The following is a 22,944-nucleotide window of genomic DNA, read 5'->3' on the forward strand; positions in this document are numbered from 1 at the left end:
AACTTGATATTTAAATTTTTTATTTATTTAACAAAAATACAAACAAGGCCTACAACTTTTTTTAAATGAGCAGGTGCATGGGTAGAATGCAGAAGAGAAACGTTGCATGAGAAAATAAGGAAATAAAACAAGTAAAATAAGTGATGCGAGTCGAGTTTGAAATAATCCCTTGAATTAAATTTAAAGTAGGATTAGGGATGGCTTTCATTATGGATGCAAAGGAATTACGATTAACAACTAGATCATATTTAAGGCAAAAATGTTCACGTCATCACACACCCATCATTGTCAACCAAATGAATTAAAGACCAAATACCTTTATCTATCCAGTTTTTAATTGTATCTATTGTTCCAAATCGGCGTGTTATGCGGGGTGAAATTATGATTGTACAAAAGTTTCCAATATAGAAGGACTTGCTGGTGAAACAGGGATAGTTCAACAGGAAGTTCCTGAATTTTGAAATCACACTTTAATAAAAACCCGATGCCTCCAAGGTTCTTAAATATTTCTCTGGGGATATGATACCAGAAAGTTCCACAAGTTCTCATTGTAACTTTTTTTGTTTTCATTCTTTTTTTTTTTTTGGTACAAAGATTACATATAATTACATGATACAATGGTTATTAAAAATGTTCAACTCTACATGTTCAACAATAAATGGGGTTTTATAGGCAATAATGAAGCATTTCTTTTTCTCATCTTACATGATGTCACTGTTAAGCAGCTGAATGCAAAACAAACAATATCTTTGGAGTCTGATAATACTCCTATAGTAGAGAAATGTTCTCTTATACATTCTGCTTTTATTCAAATGGTAACTGTTGGCATGAATATGGATAAACTGAAACATGATTATATTAGTGACAATGCCCTCCAGTAAAGCTGAAACTCATTTTGCAACCTTTAAAAAAATCCCAGGTCTGGTGTGTTTTTCTAGAGATGTAGTTTTATCAGCATATGACAGCTCAAAACAGTCATTAAAGTTCTGTTTAATGAAGCAATGATTAATCACAGCAACTGTCGTTTGAGGTGTTGGATTGACAGGAAATGACATCAGCAGTGACACTGGCTGTAATCTGATTATCTGAGCTCTGTGTTCATGTCATGGCAAAACCAGATCCTCCCACACAGTCACGTCCTCCTCCTCCTCCTCCTCATCACCTCTAACAGAAAGCAGAGTTCATAATCCACTCCGCGTCATCAGCTCGTCCCTGTCTCCCCGCCATTGTCCTCTTTCCTCTGTTGTCAGGGTTACAGAGATTCTCCATTTTCTCTGAAATCCCTCTATTTTTTAAAAAACAATCTCACTTCCCCTCATCTTCTCCTCCTTCATCTGTTGGCCATCTCACAGAGATGTGATAGGACTTCAGCTCCTCCTCGGACACCAAGTCAGGAGCGTGGCTCATGAGGTCATGACCCCGGAATGACTTGGGGAAAGCAATGACGTCCCGGATGCTGGGCGCCCCGACCATGATGGAGAGCAGCCGGTCCAGGCCTAGAAAAGTATGAATGAGTGAGTAAACAATGAAGGAAAATATTAACATTTCACTTGTTCACTTCATTAAATATACAGTTCTAGTTAGTGTTTTGAATGGTGATCTCTGCTTAAGTCACAGCTGCCTCTTTAATGGAAGAAACAGATCACTTGTTAGGTCATGAGCTTATTTTTGACACTTCATTAACTATTTAAACACCCTTGTCATCTAAGAGTCCATTAAAAGTATGTTAAAAGATACCGTTTTGGCTTAGGCTCTTTAATTCCACAAAAACACAGCAACAAGTTACAAGGATAACGATAATACTATATTCTGTTTTCATATCGTGTGATTTATATATATATATTTATTTAGTTTATTGACTTTTTTTCCTGTGTTTTATTGTTTTTTATACTGCTTTTGTTTCATATCCTGGCTGTTTTTTGCATTTATGCAATGTACAGGACTTTGGTCATCTCTGCTGTTTTTAAATATGCTATAGAAACAAATTTGGATTGGATTGGATATAGGGATAGCCTCACCCAATGCAATGCCTCCATGTGGTGGCGCTCCAGAGTCAAGAGCCTCCAGCAGGTGAGAGAGGAGACTGGAATCCTCCTGCAGCAGACGCATGTCAAAACTGGTAATGATTTAAAATCCGTTGTCATAGAAGACCAACCCCTGGTTCAGCATACAACGACTCACCTTGAGGATATTCTTCAGGACATAAAGCTGCTCCGAAGCTTTGTGTATACGGATGGATCCTCCTCCAATCTCACACCCATTCAGTACCAGGTCATAGTGCTGGCCAAGCACCTAGGGATGTGTAAGTGAGGACTGTGTTAATTATTTCCATATTTCACTGACCAAAGTTGACTTAAAACATGATTGGAAAGGTTCTACAGGTTTACCTTGTGTGGATCGGTGTAGAGGAGCTGTGCATGCTCCGGCAGTGGAGCAGTAAATGGATGATGGGCTGATTCCAGCTGCTCCAGCTCATCCTCTTTAGGCAAGAAGAGAGGGAAGTCCACAACCCAGAGGAAGTGGAAGGCAGAAAGGTCTCGTGGTGAAGCGCCATAAGACTCCAGGAGCTCTGCACACTGTAAGCGTAGATTACCCAGTAATGGACGCTGTGAGCCGAGAAAGAGAGTAAGAGAAGAACAGGAGACGGAATAAAGTGAGAGAGAAGGAGAAACATGAAAATCATGCATCATTCTGTCTCATATGTCTTTGCTGTGTCTATGTTTACATGGTCACCAATCAGCAGATTATCCACTTCTGAACGAGACATTATTCACATCATGATGTTTTACATGAGTTGCAATTAAGACATTAAACATTTGACAGTGGTCAGCAGAGAAGGGTTTCCTCATGGCTAACTATGTAGCAAGAGTTGCTCATGTTATTAAAGTGATGGTGACGCGATGAACAAAAACAATTGGCTGTGGACAGAACAACCTGAGCTCTGTAGAAATGCAGTATTATTCTGGTTATAATTGGAATATTATTGTTTATGTAAACATATTTCAGTGATTCTCTTACCACAGTGTGGAGGGAAGCGGCTGCTATCAGCAGCAGGTCTCCAGGTTTGGCTCCAGTCTGGTTCAGCAGCTCCTCAGTGACAGAGTCAGACAGCAGTTTTCTCAGAGGAGACTTTAATGTTCCATCTTCTCTGACCAGCACCACACTCAGCTCCTTCACACAGAACACATGAAGAAAAGCGTTATCATTATCATTATTATCATTATTATTATTATTACTACAACACTTTCCTGGCTCAGAGAGCAAGTGCTTCTTCTCTTTTGAATGCTTGGAGTTTGGTGGTTAAAAGAAAAGGGAGGATTAGAAAAGGAGGACAAGAAAACATTTCAATAAAACAAAATCAGAGTTATTTTTATTCTTTCATCATTAATTACTGTTTTTATTTATATGTATGCTTAAACATGTGTTTGCATTTGTAAAATGCCTTAAAATGGTTTGAAAAGTGCTATTTAAAACTACTATTGTAATTATTATGACGTCACAAGATACAGCTACCTGTTCAAACTGAGTCTTGGCTGTTTGTTTCAGTCCGTCCAAGTCTTTCCCAGTGAAAAGTTTCTGTGTTCAGAGAATAAATACATCACATATGAGCAAACCTGTTGTCGTCGATCACACATAGTTTCCATTAATGTGGAGATTTTAATTAATTAATTAATTCTTCTTACCGCTCCACTGGGGACACAAATTGCTTGAACGGAGCCTCGTGGACGACCGAGAGCAGATCTGAGGAACTCAATGTCTGTGGATAAGAAAAGCTCACTGAGGTCGATGAGCTGGACAGACAAACAGACAGGATTCAGTCAGAGGGACAGATACTGTACATCAAAAACAGCCTCAGTGGAATTCCCCACACTAATCTCATGTTATAATAACCATGAGGGAGAGACTTTAACCACAGTGAGTGTTTAAAAACTACAGTGTATTAATGAACAAACCAGAACAAGGTTAATTCCACGTTGCTGCAATACAGTATTCAATATTCCTTAGGTCATTTTATTTAGGTCATTTCATTTAGGAGACATTTCCTCACCTTCATACTGAATCTAGTGTCAGGCTTGTCCACACCATAGTCCCTCATGGCCTCTTCATATGTCATGGTTTGGAAAGGAACCTCAATCGGACCTGTCTCTGCGGGCCATGAGTACTGTAACATGCCCTCCACGAGGGACATGATACCCGCCTGGTCCACAAAAGACATCTCAATGTCCACCTGGGAGATATGATGACAAGATTAATCACCCGGATGACTTTGACTAGGACTGTAAACCAGATTAGTGCAGAACTTTAGAGACCTGGTCTCAAAACACCCAGACAGTGTATTATAGTAAAGATTTTCACTCATGCACCTCAGGTTTCAATCATTATACAGTAAATACTCAATTCTGAGACTAAATTGGAAAATACCAACACCAACATTGTGCAAAGCAAATAACTTCTGCAATTGTTTGAGGTGTGTGGGTTCAGTGGTCGTGCTCGCATCTTACCTGGGTGAACTCAGGCTGTCGGTCGGGTTTGGAGCCTTCATCTCTGTAGCACCGAGCCATCTGGAAGTACCTGTTGCAGTAACGTTAGAGGGACATTTGAAGGTGACAACATGCTTGCATGACAAATCAAAGCCCCCTCCTCTAAGGTGATCAAGTTGTAAACTTGTATAATAAATGGATGTGTTCAATGGCTTCAGATTCTTGAGCACTGGGCTCATTAAGGATCAAATAAAAGGGAGGAAAACTGTGTTTCAAAGACCACACATCTGGCACTGACAAGCTTTAGACGTGGTTGTTAAGGGCCAGGTGTGCCTGATTTACCGTAATAATATTATTTATTATTTAAAATTAAACAAGGTTTACTGTGGGTCCCTAAATGTAAGTGTTTCACAATTTATAAACCAACAAAATGATAAAAGAAACAGCCAAGAATGCCCTGTGGATGTTTGATTACATGGAGCAAAGAGACCCTGACTCTCAGGCTCATTTTCAGTTGCTATACAGACCATAATCCCCATATGCCACAGCCTGTACCCACCTGTCTATACCAGCCACCATCAGCAGCTGTTTAAACTGCTGTGGACTCTGCGGTAGGGAAAAGAACCGACCCGGCTCTCTGGAAGGAACCACAAACTCTTTGGCTCCCTGAAACACAGGAGAAAATACTGATCACCTGAGCTCTAACTACTAATAACAAGACACAGTTGTGTTTAAAACTTGAGATGCAAGAAAACACAACAGGCTTCGTTGTAAGTAACCAATGTCATCATCTGAGAAACTAGATTACCTGAGTTTACCTGAGACATCATAGTAAAGCTTAGACCTCAAAGCATGCTTTATTTCTTAACTTAATGTGATAGGGCCTTAAAGATTGCTCCATTCTTTGTATGTTTTCCCTATGAATTTGAAGAAATTAAATAATAATTCTTACCCCTGGTGTTCTTTTAAACAGAGTTGGGGTTTCCACATCAACAAAACCTACAAAGTAGAGACAAAACACACAGATAAAACGTTTGTGAAAACTAAGAGGGGCAAATAAATGCAGGTAACTGCATCGTAGTTTCTGCCCACCCATGAATTAGAGCTGTGCGGAATTTGATTAGATCACATGTGATCAGGGCCTGTGTTTCCAAGCTCCATGGAGTCATAAAAATGAAAATAAAATGTCACTGTTCATACCATGTGTGTTACTGAGGTATTCCCTCATCTTCATCACCAGCTGAGATCTCAGTCTAAGGTTCCTCTGCATCTGAGAAGACCTCAGGTCCAGGTAGCGATACTGCATCCGCAAAGACTCGGATTTCTGCTCCGTCAAAAACACCAACAACAACACTGTCAATGATCATTGATAACAACAACAATAATAATAATAATAATAATAATAATAATAAAAAGCTGCACTGTGCATGCATTTAAGACGCTTACTTTGACAAAGTCTTTAATCTCAAAAGGCAGTTGGCGGCACACATTGAAAACCTCCACGTTCTCAGCATGGATTTCTATTTCTCCTGTTGGCATCTCCTGTGGGTGTGAGGACACAAAGCACTTTGTCAAACTCTAAAGAGTGTGCTTTAAAATAGCGCAGAGAAAAGAAGATATTACTGTATTTATAAAAATAATCTGTGAAATCAGGACTAAGAAACATCTAAGCTGTGAGATGTGGGACATAATTTACAAAACTGACACCATGTGCTATTGAAAAAGCGTCAGCACGAGAATTTTCAGTTGCTTTTATTGTTCATTTAACGAACGCCTTTCAATGGTATCTTTTATCTCTTGGTTCAATGTTTAATCCATTTAAGATAAGAAGAGACTTTATAGCATTGTCAATGTCTGGCTCGAAGATCACTGGAGTCAGGCAGACACACTTCTCTCCTCCCTCTGGGGCATGGTGATGTCTTCAAGAGAATCAGCTGATGTTCAAAATCCTTCATTCCTTCTGCTATCAGGTTACTAAACTCTGAAAGTGCTAATTTTCTATATCCATAATATATGTATTTTAATTGATTGAGTACCTTAATTATCTTTCACCTTTTTGTCCTTCTCCAGCCTCCGTTTGTCACATGATACATGCCTTTACATGTCGTTTGTGTGTAACTGTAAGTGGGGGGTACGCTGCAAATTAATTCTGGGGTCAATAAAGTTATCTGAATCCGAATCTGAACACGCACTTTCAATTATTTTGGACAGGCTAACCGAAGTAGTAGCCATAACCTTAACTATAACCAGTAAAATGTCTACATAAACCACTTGCAAATGCATTTCTTGGACAGACACACACACACACCTTGTTCGTCTGTCCTGCTGGTCGTCTTCTGACAGTCCCTGTAACCTTGATGACGGACTCGGCTGTGAGATCACACAGCACTGCTTTCAAGTGACTCGCAGACTTAAATAAAGAGGAGAGCAGGGAAGAAATGTAGAATTACTTTCATATACATATCTAGAATACATTTAGAATATTTTAGATGTATTGATACAGTCCACTGTGCAGGAAATAGTTAAATATGTATGCACACTCTGCTGCTGGAGTAAGGAAAGAACACAGCTCAGAGAAAGAAACAGAAATTGTCATTGCTCAGTTCGGCTTGCAACATAAATATCACAGTGGTATTCAGTTGCCTTCGTCCTTACCTCTTCTTGAGGAATTAAAATCTGCGTCAGGCCACTGAAATCTCGCAGGATGACAAAGAGGTCCTGTCTGTTGAAGGCAGGAAAACATGGATCAATCATAACAGCCTTAAGACAAACACAATAAGCTAAGATGGCAAACTTAGACCTCAAAAGTAACTACAGCATCACATGGCTCTGTTAGCTATGAGCTCTCTCACTGTCACTGTTTCAAACTCAGCTCTCAGTACATTTTCTGTGATACCTGAGGTACTGCACCCAACCACACAGAGTGACCGTGTCTCCCACATGATGTGATCTCAGCTCTCCGCAGGTGTGACTCCTGAACGACCAGCTACTCAAACCTGACAATAAAATAAAGTAGAAAGTTCCACTGAGATTAAAAAAAACAAAACATACACAATAAAAATGTAAAACAACCTAAATCATGAGCAAATGTGTGCATATTGTAGCAAGTACTACATATGCAGGGATGGATCAAGCCTTTATGGGGCCCTAAGCTGAATCTAATTTGGGCCCCCCCCCCCCCCCCCCTCCAAGCTAGGAGTAGCCAGTGCTTGACTGTTATTGATACAAATAAATAAATTGCAAATCAATTGCATTAATTATAGTTGTGTTATTTACACCAAACAAGTGTGTTTATCTTTTAACCTTAGAGGTTGGTAAAATCACAAAAGTGGGCTAGTATTTATTTGCGGTTTTGTATTCAAAGTGATGCTGATACTGAAATTGAATTAAACAAGTAAACCAGTTGAATTACTTTTAAAGGCTTAGAGAAACAGATAAATGAGCAATACAAAATAAAACCAAATAGCTTTCTAACTAATCTAAATCTATCTAGATTCCCTTAATATGTTAAAATGTTTTGGTTTGTTTTTCTTTTTCTGGACGGCCCCAAAGCAGCCAGCATCCAAACGTGTGTCATTCTGAATGATTAAACAAACTATTTACAAGAGATATATTCATGTTATTTAAAAACATTTAGACTAGAATGTTGGTCAAATTCTGGATATTTGTTTGAGGTCTCCCACGACCAATCTGTGGGTCCAGACCCAGTGTTTGGGGACCACTAATGTAGCAGATGGAACTAATAATAACTATTAGAACATGATGATGTCTGAATGTTTAGCTGTACCTGTGGAGGTAGACTGCGGTCTGCAGACAGAGTATGAGCAGCTCACATGTCTGACACCAGCTCGTCCTTGACTCCAGGCGGAAGCAGAGCTGCGGCACCAGGCGGTGCGAGGTCCTCTGAGTCCAATACTCAACAGCCTCTGGAGAAACAGTCTGCTCTTTGAAGCCATAGTGTAAACACACACACTTTGACGCTCACGCTGTCATGAATGAACGGTGACAGGAAGAGGCGTGTCCCGCTGCTCACGCCGGGTAGTAACGACACTGTTATTGAACACGTACACGCTCATAAACACACGTAAACACACCGGGGAAGTGACAGAAAGCTCCGCTGTCGCGTCATGTTAAACTCCGGCACTTTCCTGGCAAATGTCTCCCACGACTCTACTCATGTAGACTGACTGTCCTCACATCACACACTTTAGCTCAATGCTACTGCTTCTAATGTCTTCCTGTCAGCGATTGACAAACAATGGCATTGCGCACCAGCGCCACCAAATGGTTAGGAGTGTAAGGGCAATTCATTTCTCTCCAGCGATCTGTTCCGTTAACTTCACACAAAAACTCACATCGCCCCCTGCTGCTCAATGATTGTCACTGTTTTGACTGTGGACAAACGCGAATGTTTTTTTATTGATACTGTTATTACGGTTTTTAGTTTTTAGACGAACAAATGAACTTATGACACTACTTTCTGTCTGTCTGTCTGTCTGTCTGTCTGTCTCTCTATCTACCAACCAACTAACTAGCTAGATAACTAGCTAACCTTTCATTTCCTGTTTGGGGGGGACAGCTCGTTACACCTCCGATCCAGCTGGTGTCGCTGTTGCACTTCTAAACAGGTTGTGTGGCGCTCTGACGGAGGTTGTTTTTAGTAGCAGCATTGAAAGCAGGAACCGAGTCATGTCAGTCAGCAGCAGGTTAATGATGAGAGCTATCCGTGTGAGTGAGTTTGGACCTCCGTCAGTCCTCAGACCGTGTTCCGATGTCCCGGTCCCGCAGCCTGGACCAGGACAGGTGAGAGAAGAAGAAGTTTTTACAGCTGCTACAACACCACGAACCGTCAAACTGCACGTTAACTTTATGTAGATTTCATAAGTTGTTGTAGGTATTAAGAATTCAGCAAGTTGCCATGATAAAGCAGGACTTTGGACAAAGTTCAAAGTCAAAAAGTTAAAATAAGTTGTATACAAAAGATTTAAAATCTAAAAACTCTAGAAAAATAAAAAATAATGTGGATTATGATCAGTTTGCGTCTGGATTTGTAGTATTTTTGATTTTGGTCTCAATATTTACTCTACTCCAACCTGAGAATACACATGTTAAAGTAATATATGAGTAGGAAGTCCCATTGAGATTAAAAAAACAAAAACATGTACAACATAAAAACATAAAGTGTAATTGAACTAAATGGTGGCCTAACAAAAACCAGCACTTAAATTACTGATATGACTATTTTCCAAATTAATTAATTACACATTAAGTGGGGGTTGAAAAAATGTTAACATTTTTTTCTTTATTTTTTTTAATCATTCTTTATAAACTTCATTTAGTCATGTAGACAGAGTCTAAAAGTTGCTGCAGTGTCACTGAGTTAAACAAGTGTACCTAATAAAGTGGTATTGAAGCGTGTGTGTGTGTCTCTGCTGTACTGTAGGTGTTGATCCGCGTCCACGCCTGCGGTGTGAACCCTGTGGAAACTTACATCCGCGCTGGGACTTACGGTCGCACTCCTGCGCTGCCGTACACACCGGGCACAGATGTAGCCGGAGTGGTGGAGACTGTTGGACAAGGAGTGGCTGCACTCAAGGTCTGAGAAAACGACAACAATATGACAGGATTAATAGTGTATACAGTGAGTGTGATGTTTTATTGTGTTGCCAGACAGGAGATCGTGTCTTCACCACAGCCACAGAGTCTGGTGGTTATGCAGAGTTCACCGTAGCAGCGGACAACTGTGTTCATAAACTGCCTGATGCTTTAGATTATGCACAAGGAGCAGCCATCGGGATCCCGTACTTTACTGCCTACAGAGCTCTGATTCACAAGTGAGTGATGATGAATGAACAAGCACAGACTCTGAGCTTTCTGTAACGTTGCCCTTTTCCCTCAAAATGCAGCAAAAAAAAACTAAATATACTATATCAGTCTTTTATAAAGTACCTAAGAGGTAGTATTTGACCAGAAAATGACTTTGGTAGAAGTTGAAGTCACTTCTTCATAATATTACTTAAGTAAAAGTCTTAAAGTTTATGACATTTACTGTTTATTCTGATCAAATAAATACAGACCATAATACCAACTCTTCTTTTGATTTTATTTGGTAGTAACGAGTAACAAAGACAGTTAGAGGAAATGTAGTGGAGTAAAAGTAAAAGTAAATAACAAAGTACAGATATGTGGATTTTGTACTTAAGTACAGTAACAAAGTATTTGTGTTTTGTTACATTATAACATTGAACTATATTAACTCGATGCTTTTGTGTGTTTCTGACTAAAATTGTTGTGCCTTGTGTTGCAGAGCCCATTCCAAGGCTGGAGAAACTGTCCTCATACATGGCGCCAGTGGAGGGGTAAACAAATGTGATGATCTTAATCATATTTACAGTACAGTGCATTCTAATTCTGCGTGTCTGTGTGTGTGTGTAGGTGGGCGTGGCAGCGTGCCAGTTGTCCCGGGCTCTTGGTCTGCGGGTGTTGGGGACAGCGGGGACACCTGAGGGAATGAAGCTGGTCCTGGACAACGGCGCTCACATGGCCTTTAATCACAGAGAAGAGGGATACATGGATAAAATCATGGTAAAAACACACAAGTCCATAAACTGCAGGAACATTGATGGTAATCTTTAGTGGGTTTAAATTTAAGTACAATTATTGTGTGTTTCAGGAGGCCACAGAGGGCAAAGGTGTAGACGTGATCGTTGAGATGCTGTCAAACGTCAATCTGAGCAAAGATCTCCAGATGCTGGCCTTTGGTGGACGTGTCATGGTCGGTAGCTCCTCTGCAGCTCGACATCACCTGTGCACACCTGTGGACATGTGATTTCTGGACATGCGTCACTTCATCCCTCTGCTCGTCCTCTACAGGTCGTTGGCTGCAGAGGCTCCATTGAGATCGACCCCAGAGACACCATGTCTAAAGAGAGCAGCATCGTGGGAGTGGTGCTTTTCTTTGCTACACCGGTAATGTAACGCTGTAAATGGTATTAATTACAGTTGTGTTATTTACACCAAACCAGCGTCACAGGGCAGCGTCTCCACATGAAACTCAACTTAACTTCAAACTTAAACCAGTTTTAATGAGAACTTAGAACACGTGCAATTCTGCATTGAATGAGCAAATCTTCACCTCCAAAAGAAAACCAACTAACTTAAGCTCAACGCTATCCTTTAAGCCCCCTGATAAACTGATGAGTGGTCCAGTCCGTCAAATAATGTCATCCTCCTCCTCCTCCTCCTCTCTCTTCTTCCCTCAGGAGGAGAAGAAGGAGTGTGCAGCGTTTCTTTACGCAGGGATGGAGGCCGGGTGGCTGCGTCCAGTCGTCGGTCCCCGGTACCCGCTCGACGAGGCCGCCCAGGCTCACCATGACATCATCGAGTCACGCGGAGCTGCTGGGAAGATCGTCCTGAGCATGTGAATGTGATTTTAGAGATTTTATCTGTATTTCTGAAACGATCACTCTAACTATAATTGAGGTGTCGGTCAGTGTTGCGTTCTCCTTTCACTGGGTTGGATCTGATCTGTTTTGCTTTTCACACTTTTCATGTGTTCAACAGCCAAAATAAATAAATATGTTTACTGAATAAAGCAAATGACTACAGTGCTACAGTCCTTTGCTGTATATCTTCACTTCTCTCTCACGTCTGTCTTCAGCTATAATCCGTCCTCTCAATAAAGACTTGTATACAATCTATATTTTTAAAAAGAGATATATGGTCACGAAACTTGTTGGTTTATCAAACAGAGGAACTGGCTGTAAAATCAGCTGCAAAATAATCTGGTTTATTATTTGCTGTTTTTGATTGCGAGAATAGTTGAATCATCGCAGGCCTATTTGTTGTTGTTGTTTTCTCGTCACCACGCGTGTGATTTGATATTCAGTCCATTGCTAAGATGCAGGTTTTGTTTCTGCAGTGTTCACTGAGTCACTGTAATTATTAAATAATAAAGGCTCCATCCTCATGTTGTCTTTTTGTGTTTCACAACAACCTCCTCACATATATCACCACCATACTATCAAAATAAATTACTATCAATTATTTTCTGTCATGTTGAAATAATACTGATGATTAAATTTAAAGGCTCGTGTGTGGACGGTGACTCTGTGTGTGTGTGTGGCTCTCAGGTGACACACACCTGCACTGAGCATGCTCCAAACATGACCTGGTAACCAAAGCCTGAGATAAATATCCACAGCACCTGCTACGGCGCTATAGCAACCAGTGAAATGATGTGAGATTAACTCCTTTAACATCACATTCAAACTAACATTCATATGGATTAATAGCCTGCGTGGAGTGTACCATGTCCCTCGTGGGGGTGGACCTTTGGGTGCCGAGCAACCGGTGAGCAGTTTGTAACAGGGTTTCCTTTCATTGATCTGTTTAGTTTAGGTGTGTGTGTGTGTGTACACACACACACACACACACACCTAAACTAAACAGTGTTCAGAAACAGAAATGAGGCGACAAAAAAAGAAGCAAGTCAATGTGTAATGTAATGTAAGTTCTCCCTGTGGTGCGTTTAAAAGAAAGAGAATATTCCTCCACCGTAGTTACCATGGGAACCGTGACTGTGCATGAAGTCCAGTGAGGCAGAGCTAAAGTTTTTCATTGCATTTCAATACAGAGCTTCTACTATGTATGTATGTATGTATGTATGTATAAATAAACACCATACAAGGTTATAATGATGAAACTTTAAGTTTATAGTGTTCATATTGTATAAAGTATTACTATTAATTTTATGTACATCTGTTCTCGTTTCTATTTGGCCTCCGTGGTGACACATGTGAAACACAGGACAGGAAGCAAAACTCAACAAAGAAAACATTTCAAAATAAAACCAGAAATAAGGAACAGAAAACCTCCTTAAAAACCTGCAGTAAAGAAAACAGAGAGAGCATCAAAAAGTCTACTGACAACTGTCCAAACATGGAGCGCCTGCTCAAACCAGGGCTCATGACAGAATATCCTGTGTCAGTTTTAATCCTCACATAATACATTCTAAATTGTACATTGACAGTGGATTACAGTCCATTAAGTGAACCAGGCTTACCGTAAAGAATAAATCACCATGGGCCTTTGCTTTTGTGCAACCGACTCAAGCCAGGATAAGTAACATAGTCCGGTTTAATCCCTAATCCTAGTTTCCAGAAACACATGCAAACCATCAGAAAACAGACCTCACCTGACCGACCCGGCCCACACGCTGTGGAGCAGAGACTAAATACACCAGGGACAATCAGACACAGGTGAGACACATTAGGGCGGGACAGACAATCAACAGGGGACAGGAAGCAAAACTGGACAAGGTACACACCAAGGAAAACCTTCAAAATAAAACTGGAAGCAAAGTAAACAGGAAACCAAACACAAAAATCAAAAACTTATACATAAACACATGTTTATATCAGATACCGTTAGAGCCTTCAGTTTTCTGCACAGTGGAGACAAACAAACCGAGATCAGATCAGGATGAATCAGAACACAATCTAAGGTTAATGGTGTATGGTTCTGCTCTAGGTGACTGTGTATGTGAATGATGTGTTTTTAAATGTGTTCAGTTCTTGTGAGAAACTAAAACGGGACATTTGGAATAAGTGCACGTTCTTTCGTGACGCAGGTTCCTCTGACACCTCGTCCCTGCTTGGTTGTAAACATGACGCTGGAACTGACCCAGGCAAACCCAGTCCCACCCAGTCTGGACACCACACTGCAGACAGAGACCGTGTGACGCGGTGGGATGCCACGGTCATACGTTCAAGATCTGGCCATCACTGCAGTCATCTGCTTCACTGGTGAGAAGGATTTCAAGATTTATTTTAAGAAACAACACTCTGTTGAATGTGTTTGTTCTCAGCTGCAGAAACAGACGCAAACGTGAGAAAATACGTTCAGTCCAACACAAGTCTGTTATATCAGTTATATCACACTGTTATATCACACTGGAGGATGAGACCCCAGTTTGTCTCTTCTTTTAGTAAAATAAAGAAAAGAAGGTCTGAGAATTGTGATTATGCCATTTGAACACAGAGAACCATCTCTCTGTCACAGCCATCAATCATGGCAGATATTTTTATTCCTGACTCTCCCATTTATCCGGGCTTGGGACCGGCACAAGGAGTACACTGGATGTGGCACCTCCCTGTGGCTGAGGTCAATTTAGAGTGTCCCGTTAACAACAATGGCAATGGGGATCGGGTGCCTTGCTCAGGGGTACCCCAACCCACATTTAACCAAGTTATTATATAAATATATAAGTATGATTCATATACTACATGGAAGGGATTGGGTTTTTGACCTATATCACTGCCAACCACTAGGTGGTGACCAAGATTCTCATAGGGCTCTGGTTGCTGGTGTCACACAATCCCATCATGCAACACAATAAAACAAAACAACGCCATTTTGGCAGGAAACTGCACTGTCGTAAACAGTAGCATATAAATGCGACCTGCGATAACGTCTGCGTTTTGTGTCAGATATACTTGTTTCCTACCACCGTGGTGGTGTAAACAAACACTTAGCTCGTTTAGATGTTAGCGTTTACAGAGTTTACAAACCAAGACGTTTGCTGGGCTAAGCTAGCTAGCTTGCCAAACATTGTTTAGCAACAATAAGTGTACAAGCTAGTTAGCTTGTTCATGTATTGTTAATAAATGTATGTAAGTCAAGGAAACCTAACTTTCACTTGGTTGTTACGTTATGGTTGTAATTTTATGCTAAAACTGTTGATAAGTGTGAATATCAGACCAGTATTTTAAGCCATTCCTCTCCTGTTGGCCTCCAGGTGGCGTTGGCTTAACTTTGCTGGCAGTCCTGATATACTACCGGGTGTCCCAAAGGAAGAAACAAAGAGAAAGAGAACGACTGAAAGAGGACGATGAAAGAAACACCACAGTAATCAGCAACCACGTCAGCCACCTCCATCCTCGGGGGAACAGGGATGCTTTTTTGCAAACTAGTGGCAATCAACAATTTGAAGGTAAAGCCATGATGATGGACACAAGGGTGGAAAACCATGGTGGTCATGTTAGGCCCAGAATGGAGGAGGATGGCAGCCATTTTAGGTGTTTGGATTGTGCCATCAAACAACAGAGGGGGGAGTGGCCTAGTCAAATGAGAGGGAACAATGGGATAAACAGAGCGATGGAGGTAGAGGAGGAAACCGAGAGGAGGAAAATGAGGATTTTGACGGAGGAAGAGAAGAGGAAACCAAGGAAAGGAATCCTGAGCATGGGCATTCCTGACAAGTTTCTTTCTCTTGGCAACTCCAACTCTGTCTCTTATCCAGGGAGGGAAACCTTCAACGAGAGACCAGAGATCTTACCGTCTTATAAAACAGACAGAGACACTGACAGCTTCAGGACTGACCGTAAGAATAATGGACATGAGACTTCTTTACACTGTGAGAGCTGCCACAGGACATACAGACCACCAGGAAGGAATCACAACCACACAAGCTTCCCTCCACAACACAGAATGACTGACAGGGATAGAAGCGTTTACCACAAACAGCTTGACATGATGATGAACAGAGACTTTAGAAGAGAATCAAGAAATGTAACATTTGATCTGGAAGGTCTGAGAAACCTAGAACAAGGAGATATCCAAGGTGAGGACACGAGGGAGGAGAAGTTGAGGAGCCCCAGACACAAGGAGAAAGAAAGGAAGAAGAAGCAATTGAAGGTGAAACTAAACTTGAGCCCTCTACGAAAAAACAAAGTCCACCCAAAAAGGAAAAACGAGCAGGGACACAGCTCTAAGAAAGGTAAGGAGAATAGAAGGGATGGAAAAGAAAGAGAAGAAAAGGAAGAGAAACCAAAGTCTAGTAAGAAAACAAAGGAAAGCAACAAGAAAACTACGAAATCGGCAGACTCTCCTGACATAGAGAAGAGGAAAAAAGAGGATAAAGACGGAAAAAGCACAAGCCCCTCTGAGCAGGAAACAACTTTAAAAAGTGAGCAAGGTGGTCGAGAAGAAACGACGCCTGCCCAGGAAGAGAACACGGACCCAGGTAACTCTCGATCTGGTGATTCTGCCAATAATGCTGACCAGCAGACTCTTTCTCCTGCCACTGGACAAGGACACAATGTGCAGACTGGGAGTATTCAATATCAGGAAGCTGGAATGGTTCTGAGGAACCAGGCCACCAACCTTTCTCTTCTGGGTTCAACCGTCTCACGATTGACTGGCAGCAGCCTCTCAATCCAAGGGGGTAACATGCTTCTCAACACCATGGCCTCAGGATCCAAATCACTTGCACCTGGCATAGCAATCAGTGGACCAAACCTGGCCTCCAGTGGTGGCCTGGGTGGCTTTGGTAGACAAACTGGTGTTGGCATCGTGTCTCCTGCTACTTCTCTTCTGGCTAATGTTGTGCATGCTAACTCACTACAAGCAAGTGGCATGCAACCACCTCTGCTTCATAATTCTCAGGTTGGAGGGCTTTCCACTAACTTAGCTGCAAACCCAGGTATTATTCCTTCACCCGGCAACCAGACATTATCTCAAAGCCAGCTGACTCCAGACAGTTCTCCTGTTGTAACTAGACAAATTAATGGTCCAGGACCAGGCCTTCAGAAAGCAGATGGTCCACATCAACCACCTGTAGAATCCCAAGCCCTCCAGACCAAGAACGGCCTTCCTATGCAGGCCCAGACACCTCAAAATACAGAGGGTTTGTCTGGGGTAACCGATCAGGTACTGGGTTTGGTGACTCCAGTGGAAAGTCTGTCAGCCAACAATAGCCAGACGGGGACTGGGAAGGTACCAGATAGTTCTTCCCTAAATGGAGGCAATGTGGGACCAGCAGTGGGATTGTCTGGTGACAACAAGGAGGCAACAGATATGTCATTATCAGGTGTTTCCGTACCTAGCGTATCTACACAGAATGGACCTTCTACAGGTGGTGCTGACGGAACTACTGCACTCCTGCAGCAGGAGTATGTGTCAGAGGAAGGAACCTCCTCCCCAAGGAGAAAACTGAGGCTGGTGCTTCCTGAGAAAACATCCAGTCGAGCACCGACGGCACTGGAGAGGAAAATACGTTAGAATCTCACACTATACTGCAAGTTCTGCCCTTGCAGGTGGTTAAATGGGTTCTTTATTCATTTATTTATGTCGGAAATACTGTATATCCAAAACATTCAGCTTTTACACACACACTCTATATGTTTCACACTGTAACTAAATGTCATTTGTAATATTTGGGGTGTTTTACATGTTTGATGTGACTTTACTTTTATAATTTAAAGACTTTTTAAAGATTTGTGACCTCAGCAAAGTGTTTCCTCGTACAGTTTTCATGTGTCTGAATAGTTTAAAAACACATGAAAACTGTGCATTTACCACGTTCAAAGAATGCGTTGGTTTCTTTTACACTGGTGTCATAAATTCACATGTGTTTTCTTGCACAATTTGCACTTTGTGTTGCAGCTTGACCTGTGGTTCCCTTTAACAGCCTCGTCTGAAGTGCATTAGTGAGTCGTGCTTGGGTTGGATTTCAGATTTGACACAGACACAGCGGTTCTCAGTGTGTTGAGTTTCACTGGTTACGCTGATGACCTCTAAATGATGACCACAGAGGGTTAAGTTTACCTAGCAACAAAAAAAAAAAACAAGATGGTAAGGCAATAACAAATAATGTAATACACGATTAAAACAAAGGAGGAATTGAGGGCCACTTTAGGTACTTAAAGACACGATGAGGCAAAACACTAATCTACTCCAATCACTAACCAAACAAACACAGAATGTGTAACTGACCGAGCCACCGATAAGAGTCTAGAGTTAGACTTTGTTAACCATGAGGTACAAACACATTAGTCTGAGGTTAAAGTTAACGATTAAACCTCAAAACAAAGAGGTCACTTATGAGCTGCTCACATCAAACCACAGCTGTGTCGTTTACACCAGGCGTCTCGCTCACAGTGTCCAGTGATTGGACAGCAGCGATGATTGGAGGGTCCAATCAGGGAGGGAGTTGTGGGCGGAGCAGCCTGGTCAACACACAGGTGCAGGTGTGTGACAACTTAACAAACCTTTACTATATCACCGTTGGTTACTGAGTTGATTATTATACATGTATCTGTCATTTGCAGTTTTCATTTAAATCTCAAATCTCACTGACGTGGGTTTGCTCTGTTAAACACATCTATATGACTGTGGTGTGAGTAAGAGGAGGATACAGTACAATGTGACAGCACTGCTTCCCAACTTGTGTTGTGCTACCCACTAGTGGGCCTTAGTGGTATTGCAGGTGGGTCTCAAACAGGGATACAATTCTCCAATATGCCAAAAGACTACATTACTAATTCCACAAGACTAGCTGGTTATAATGTGATTATGAAGGTTACATGTGTGGACTTCATGGTAATTGTGATTATTTTTGACGAATATTAACCTAAATGTTATGTTACATTTTATTTGTGTAGATTGTTTTCAGGGTCTCAAACCTGTGAAGATGACTAGCTGCAGGTCCTACTGTTGCCATCAGGGGGCAGTGTGTATCCACTGATCCAGAAAGAGGGATCTTTTCTTCTTTCTTTTTTTTGAAGCAAGCTGTAGTGGAGATTCATGGGATATAAAATGAATGGCTCTTTGTTGAGATGAGGTGTAATTAAAGAGGAGCAATACACAATCTGTCTCACACAACTGTGGTGTGTGTGTGTGTGTGAAAGAAGAAATGATAAATATAACATTCATATTACAAAGAGACTTTGTGAAAATCAACGTGGTCTTCAGGGTAAATTTTGTTACTTTCAGATTTACAGTGTGGATTAACATGAATTCAAATCTGACCGTAACAAAACAACACTGAGCCACAGACACTGAGCCACAGACACTGAGCCCAACAACCTGAACATCACACGTTTGACTCACAGTCTTTAAGTTTCTCTGGTTAACATGTTGTTAAACGACTGCTTTTTCATGCTAATGTAGTCTACTTTGAACTCTGCTTTTGGTCTCCACCAGTTCCCAAGGAAAATATGTCTTCATTAAATAAGGTAACTCTTGAGATATTGCCTTGTTTTCTTACCGTCTTTGATTACCGGTGAGTCTTTGGTACTTTTACGTTTCTCAAACTCAGATCTTTTGTTGTACAGCTCTGATGAGACTTGCTTACGCAGTAATAGTCACAGAAGGTCAGAGGTCACAGAGGTGTTGATAATTAATAGCTGAATAAATTTAAAGGCGAACCAAAAAAAAAAGAGTAACACCAAGTTCAAATTATCTATTAGAATTTTCTAAATTTAATACGACAAATATCATTTTAACAACCTCCCGTGACCTCTGGCGCCCCCTAAGGTTGGCAACCGTGGAACTAGAAGACGACAACGTCCGTCTTTATATACAGTCTGTGTCAACTTGTTACTATTTTTTAAATAAATATCTGTGTTGTGATTCTTTTATGTGAGAGAGAATGAATGGTCATTTTTACATAATTATTCTCAATTTCACCTGAATCACATATTTAAAATGATCCATGAGAAGCAAAGATGTTTCCTTCTGTGTGTCAGGACTGAACACACATTGGTTCGCAGCAGTAGTCGTACTGCGATGAATTGCTCGGCCCTTCTTTTCGTCGCCTGTAAATAAAAAACAGTGGTGACTGGAGTTCATACATACTTGTGCGATAATGTATTCTATTCTATTTCCAGGTTGTTTATGTTGATGTTACAAACACTTTCTCCTCGAGCTGATGTGACGTGAGCTCACGCAAGAAAGAAAAGAAAAAGAAAACCTATTTTCCCAGACATCAAAGGCATTTGTTTTTGCAATTACAGCTGAACCAAGTCGACTTAAATGCAAAAGGCCGCGGCGGAGACACGGTGAACTGCGTCGCAGCCGCGGCCAAAAGGTGTCGCTGATTAAAGCGGCTTCTCTGGAATAAACAACATAAATGAATACATAAATAAATAAAGGAGCGAGAAAGGCTTTGGGAGTAATGACTGCACATCAGTGCAGCACCGACTTTATTCTCAAACACATTATTAGAATCTAAAAATAATAATTAAAAAAAACAAAAACATTTTTTTGTTGTTGTTGTTGTTTGATGGTCGTTGTTGCCCAAAGTCCTTTTCATCTGCCAACGAAAAAAACCAAACAGTAATACAAAGAGATACAGAGCGAGAGCTGCCGCTCGTCAATCATCGTTAACACTAAACAAAAACTGGAATTGATTTTTTTTTTCTTTTTTAAAACAACATTAAAAAGAGTCTGCCCAGCAACAATAGTTATAGTTTCTTAAATAGCCTCTGAGCACAAGAGGAACAGAGATGGTAAAAGAGACCATGAAGCCCAATCAACCTCTCTCTCTCTCTCATTAACACTTCACACACTCACACATGCAGTTTGGATCCAAATCAATATTATCAACAGACATATGCCAGGAGGAGGAGCTGTCATCGTACAAAGGACTCGTTCTGTTTTCTTTTCTTTACACAAAAGAAATTCATTATGTCAAAGACTAAATTACACTGGATTTCTAAGCCTCGCAGCCAGAGAACAATTAAAAAAAAAAAGTACACAATTCATCTCCCTGCTCCTGCTACTTCAGAATCACATTACATCATTATTACATTATTATTTCTTTTCCTTTTTTGTCTCTATGGACAATGTATTGGACCTCGATCCATACTGCAACAAACCAAAAGGTTTGAATTTATATAGTTAATAACGAGTGGGGCGGGGCACAATTATTTGAGAATGGGTTTTGTCGTTAACCCCTTTTTGTTTGTTTGTCTGTGTGTTGTCGTGTTCCTTTGGTCGAACAATATTATCGCAATTATGAGGTAAAAGGGAGAAAAAAAGAAAAGAGAAAATCTGTTGGTTTTAAAATTGACAACTCACAAAAATTATGTTACAGCAATTTACAGTTTCTGCTCTTCAGAGTCATTATGGAGCTGATGGTACACCTCATTTTTACAAAGTGTGTGTGTGTGTGTGTGTGTGTGGAAACGCAGGGCCGGCCAGAAAATGGGACTTTTTGAAGTACAGTATATACATTTACAGCAGAGTAGCTGCACACCTCTCACTGCTGGTGTGTGTGTGTGTGTGTGTGTGTGTGTGTGTGTCTGTGTGTGTAAAATTCAAACGCTTGCATCTCTTGTGCAGCAAAAAAAAAAAAAAAATCAGTTAATAATAAGAGAGGTTTTGTGTCCTGTTCCTTTAAGGAGGATTAATGCCCACGTATTCTGTTCCATCATTCAGCTGTTTGTTGTGTTAAAACTCAGGTTTTTCAGGTGACGTCTCGAGTCGGTCGAGGTCCCTCTCTCCCTGTCTCTCTCTCTCTCCCCGTCTCTCTCTCTCTGGGGCGGATGTTGACGTGCGTCTGTGTGTCGAGGTGAGGCTGGAGGTTTTTCCTGGTGTGGCAGTTCAAGGGCTTGGTTGAGATTTTGGTCCTGAGATTAGCTCAGATACAGAGGTTTGTCTCTCTGCACGGCTCTGCACGGAGGAGAGAAAATAACAATAATAATGTGTTGATGTTATAACCAGACCAAGTCAGAAGACATTTAACATTTAAATGTTGACGACATCCAAACTATGAAGGAACGTTCATGCACTCAGAGAACACACTCCTCCGCCAAGGTTTACACACTTTTTTGTCACCTGTGTTTTACAAACCGGAGCCTGACATTTGAAGACATTCTGGATCTGTATAGCACCATGGTTCTCAGTCTGTGGTACGTGGACCACCAGTGGTACACAAACTTCCTCCGGTGGTAAAATCAGAAATACTTTTCCTACTGTATAAACCAGTATGAAACCACAATAAAATACTGATAATTAGAGTCACCGTATCTCTCGCTCCATCTCCCCGAATTCAAAGGAAAATCTGATTTTCAGAATAAAAGTGTCAGCCTTCAAATTACTGATGTTTTTTTTCTTCTTGTGGCAAAATTAAACAATATAAAAAGTGAATTACTCTTTGAATATGAAACTAAACAACTGAGATGAAAAAAGTAATCCAAGTACTTTAAGGCCAGGTTCTCAAACTGTGGTATGTGGACCACCAGTGGTACACATACCAGAGCTTAGGAACTGTGTGTATAGAAAATGAAATAAATAATGAACCAAATAAAATAATTATAATCAGAGTCACCTTATCGCTCACTCCATCTTAATCTAATTTCACTTCACCAGTGTGTGACGTAAATGTGAGGAAGAGGAGGATGATGAGGGAATAAATAATCTGCCTCCTGTGAAAAGTATTTCCACCACTGTATTTTAACGTTGTCAGTATTTTGTCAGGTGATATAAAAAGTTTGAAAAACCACTCGTATAGAACTTACCGTTTTACATAAACATGACAAACATCACCGTCATCATCTGTGACGATATCGCAGAGATAAACACGTCTGTTAAATTGTTGTTAAATGGGACTGAACCATGTCAAATTTAAATTGCCACCAAATCTGTAATCTGGGTTAGATCCAGATGAAATTGAAAT

At 40.8% G+C, this 22,944-nt stretch overlaps 3 protein-coding genes across 4 annotated transcripts in view; 1 reads left to right on the plus strand and 2 right to left on the minus strand.

Moving 5' to 3' along the window:
• Nucleotides 1–978: 978 nt before the first annotated feature.
• On the minus strand, nucleotides 979–8,742 carry dars2 (aspartyl-tRNA synthetase 2, mitochondrial). Its single transcript, XM_058650510.1, has 17 exons — nucleotides 8,269–8,742; nucleotides 7,378–7,477; nucleotides 7,137–7,203; nucleotides 6,790–6,891; nucleotides 5,928–6,023; nucleotides 5,682–5,805; nucleotides 5,434–5,480; nucleotides 5,041–5,147; nucleotides 4,503–4,572; nucleotides 4,049–4,228; nucleotides 3,684–3,791; nucleotides 3,514–3,576; nucleotides 3,019–3,171; nucleotides 2,388–2,606; nucleotides 2,182–2,292; nucleotides 2,019–2,094; nucleotides 979–1,496 (listed from the first exon to the last, which is right to left on the minus strand). The coding sequence occupies exons 1-17, from the start codon at nucleotides 8,435–8,437 to the stop codon at nucleotides 1,306–1,308; spliced, it is 1,983 nt and encodes a 660-aa protein (XP_058506493.1). The 5' UTR covers nucleotides 8,438–8,742; the 3' UTR covers nucleotides 979–1,305.
• A 383-nt stretch (nucleotides 8,743–9,125) lies between these two features.
• cryz (crystallin, zeta (quinone reductase)) lies at nucleotides 9,126–12,450 on the plus strand. The gene is made up of 8 exons (XM_058635060.1): nucleotides 9,126–9,284; nucleotides 9,925–10,077; nucleotides 10,152–10,315; nucleotides 10,789–10,840; nucleotides 10,917–11,066; nucleotides 11,155–11,256; nucleotides 11,355–11,450; nucleotides 11,744–12,450. Exons 1-8 carry the CDS (start codon nucleotides 9,171–9,173, stop codon nucleotides 11,903–11,905), a joined length of 993 nt encoding a protein of 330 aa, XP_058491043.1. The 5' UTR covers nucleotides 9,126–9,170; the 3' UTR covers nucleotides 11,906–12,450.
• A 7,979-nt stretch (nucleotides 12,451–20,429) lies between these two features.
• The window catches only part of tox (thymocyte selection-associated high mobility group box), a 47,230-nt gene continuing 44,715 nt past the window's right edge, over nucleotides 20,430–22,944 (minus strand). For both annotated transcript variants that reach the window (XM_058641180.1, XM_058641190.1), the window contains one exon: nucleotides 20,430–21,938. In XM_058641180.1, coding sequence (XP_058497163.1) covers nucleotides 21,902–21,938 — 37 coding nt within the window. In that variant the 3' untranslated portion in view covers nucleotides 20,430–21,901. The remainder of the gene's footprint in view (nucleotides 21,939–22,944) is intronic.

This window comes from Solea solea, chromosome 1, assembly GCF_958295425.1.
Source record: "Solea solea chromosome 1, fSolSol10.1, whole genome shotgun sequence".
Lineage (NCBI taxonomy): Eukaryota > Metazoa > Chordata > Actinopteri > Pleuronectiformes > Soleidae > Solea > Solea solea.

Bases quoted from the DNA above. Each gene is read 5' to 3' on its own strand.
- dars2 (XM_058650510.1), bottom strand. From the start codon at position 8,437: ATGGCTTCAAAGAGCAGACTGTTTCTCCAGAGGCTGTTGAGTATTGGA. The intron at 3,577-3,683 runs GTAAGAAGAATT...CTCTGAACACAG, and splicing joins TTTGTGTCCCCAGTGGAGCG to AAACTTTTCACTGGGAAAGA. The intron at 3,172-3,513 runs GTAGCTGTATCT...TTCTGTGTGAAG, and splicing joins CCAAGACTCAGTTTGAACAG to GAGCTGAGTGTGGTGCTGGT.
- cryz (XM_058635060.1), top strand. From the start codon at position 9,171: ATGTCAGTCAGCAGCAGGTTAATGATGAGAGCTATCCGTGTGAGTGAG. The intron at 10,841-10,916 runs GTAAACAAATGT...GTGTGTGTGTAG, and splicing joins TACATGGCGCCAGTGGAGGG to GTGGGCGTGGCAGCGTGCCA. The intron at 11,067-11,154 runs GTAAAAACACAC...TGTGTGTTTCAG, and splicing joins GATACATGGATAAAATCATG to GAGGCCACAGAGGGCAAAGG.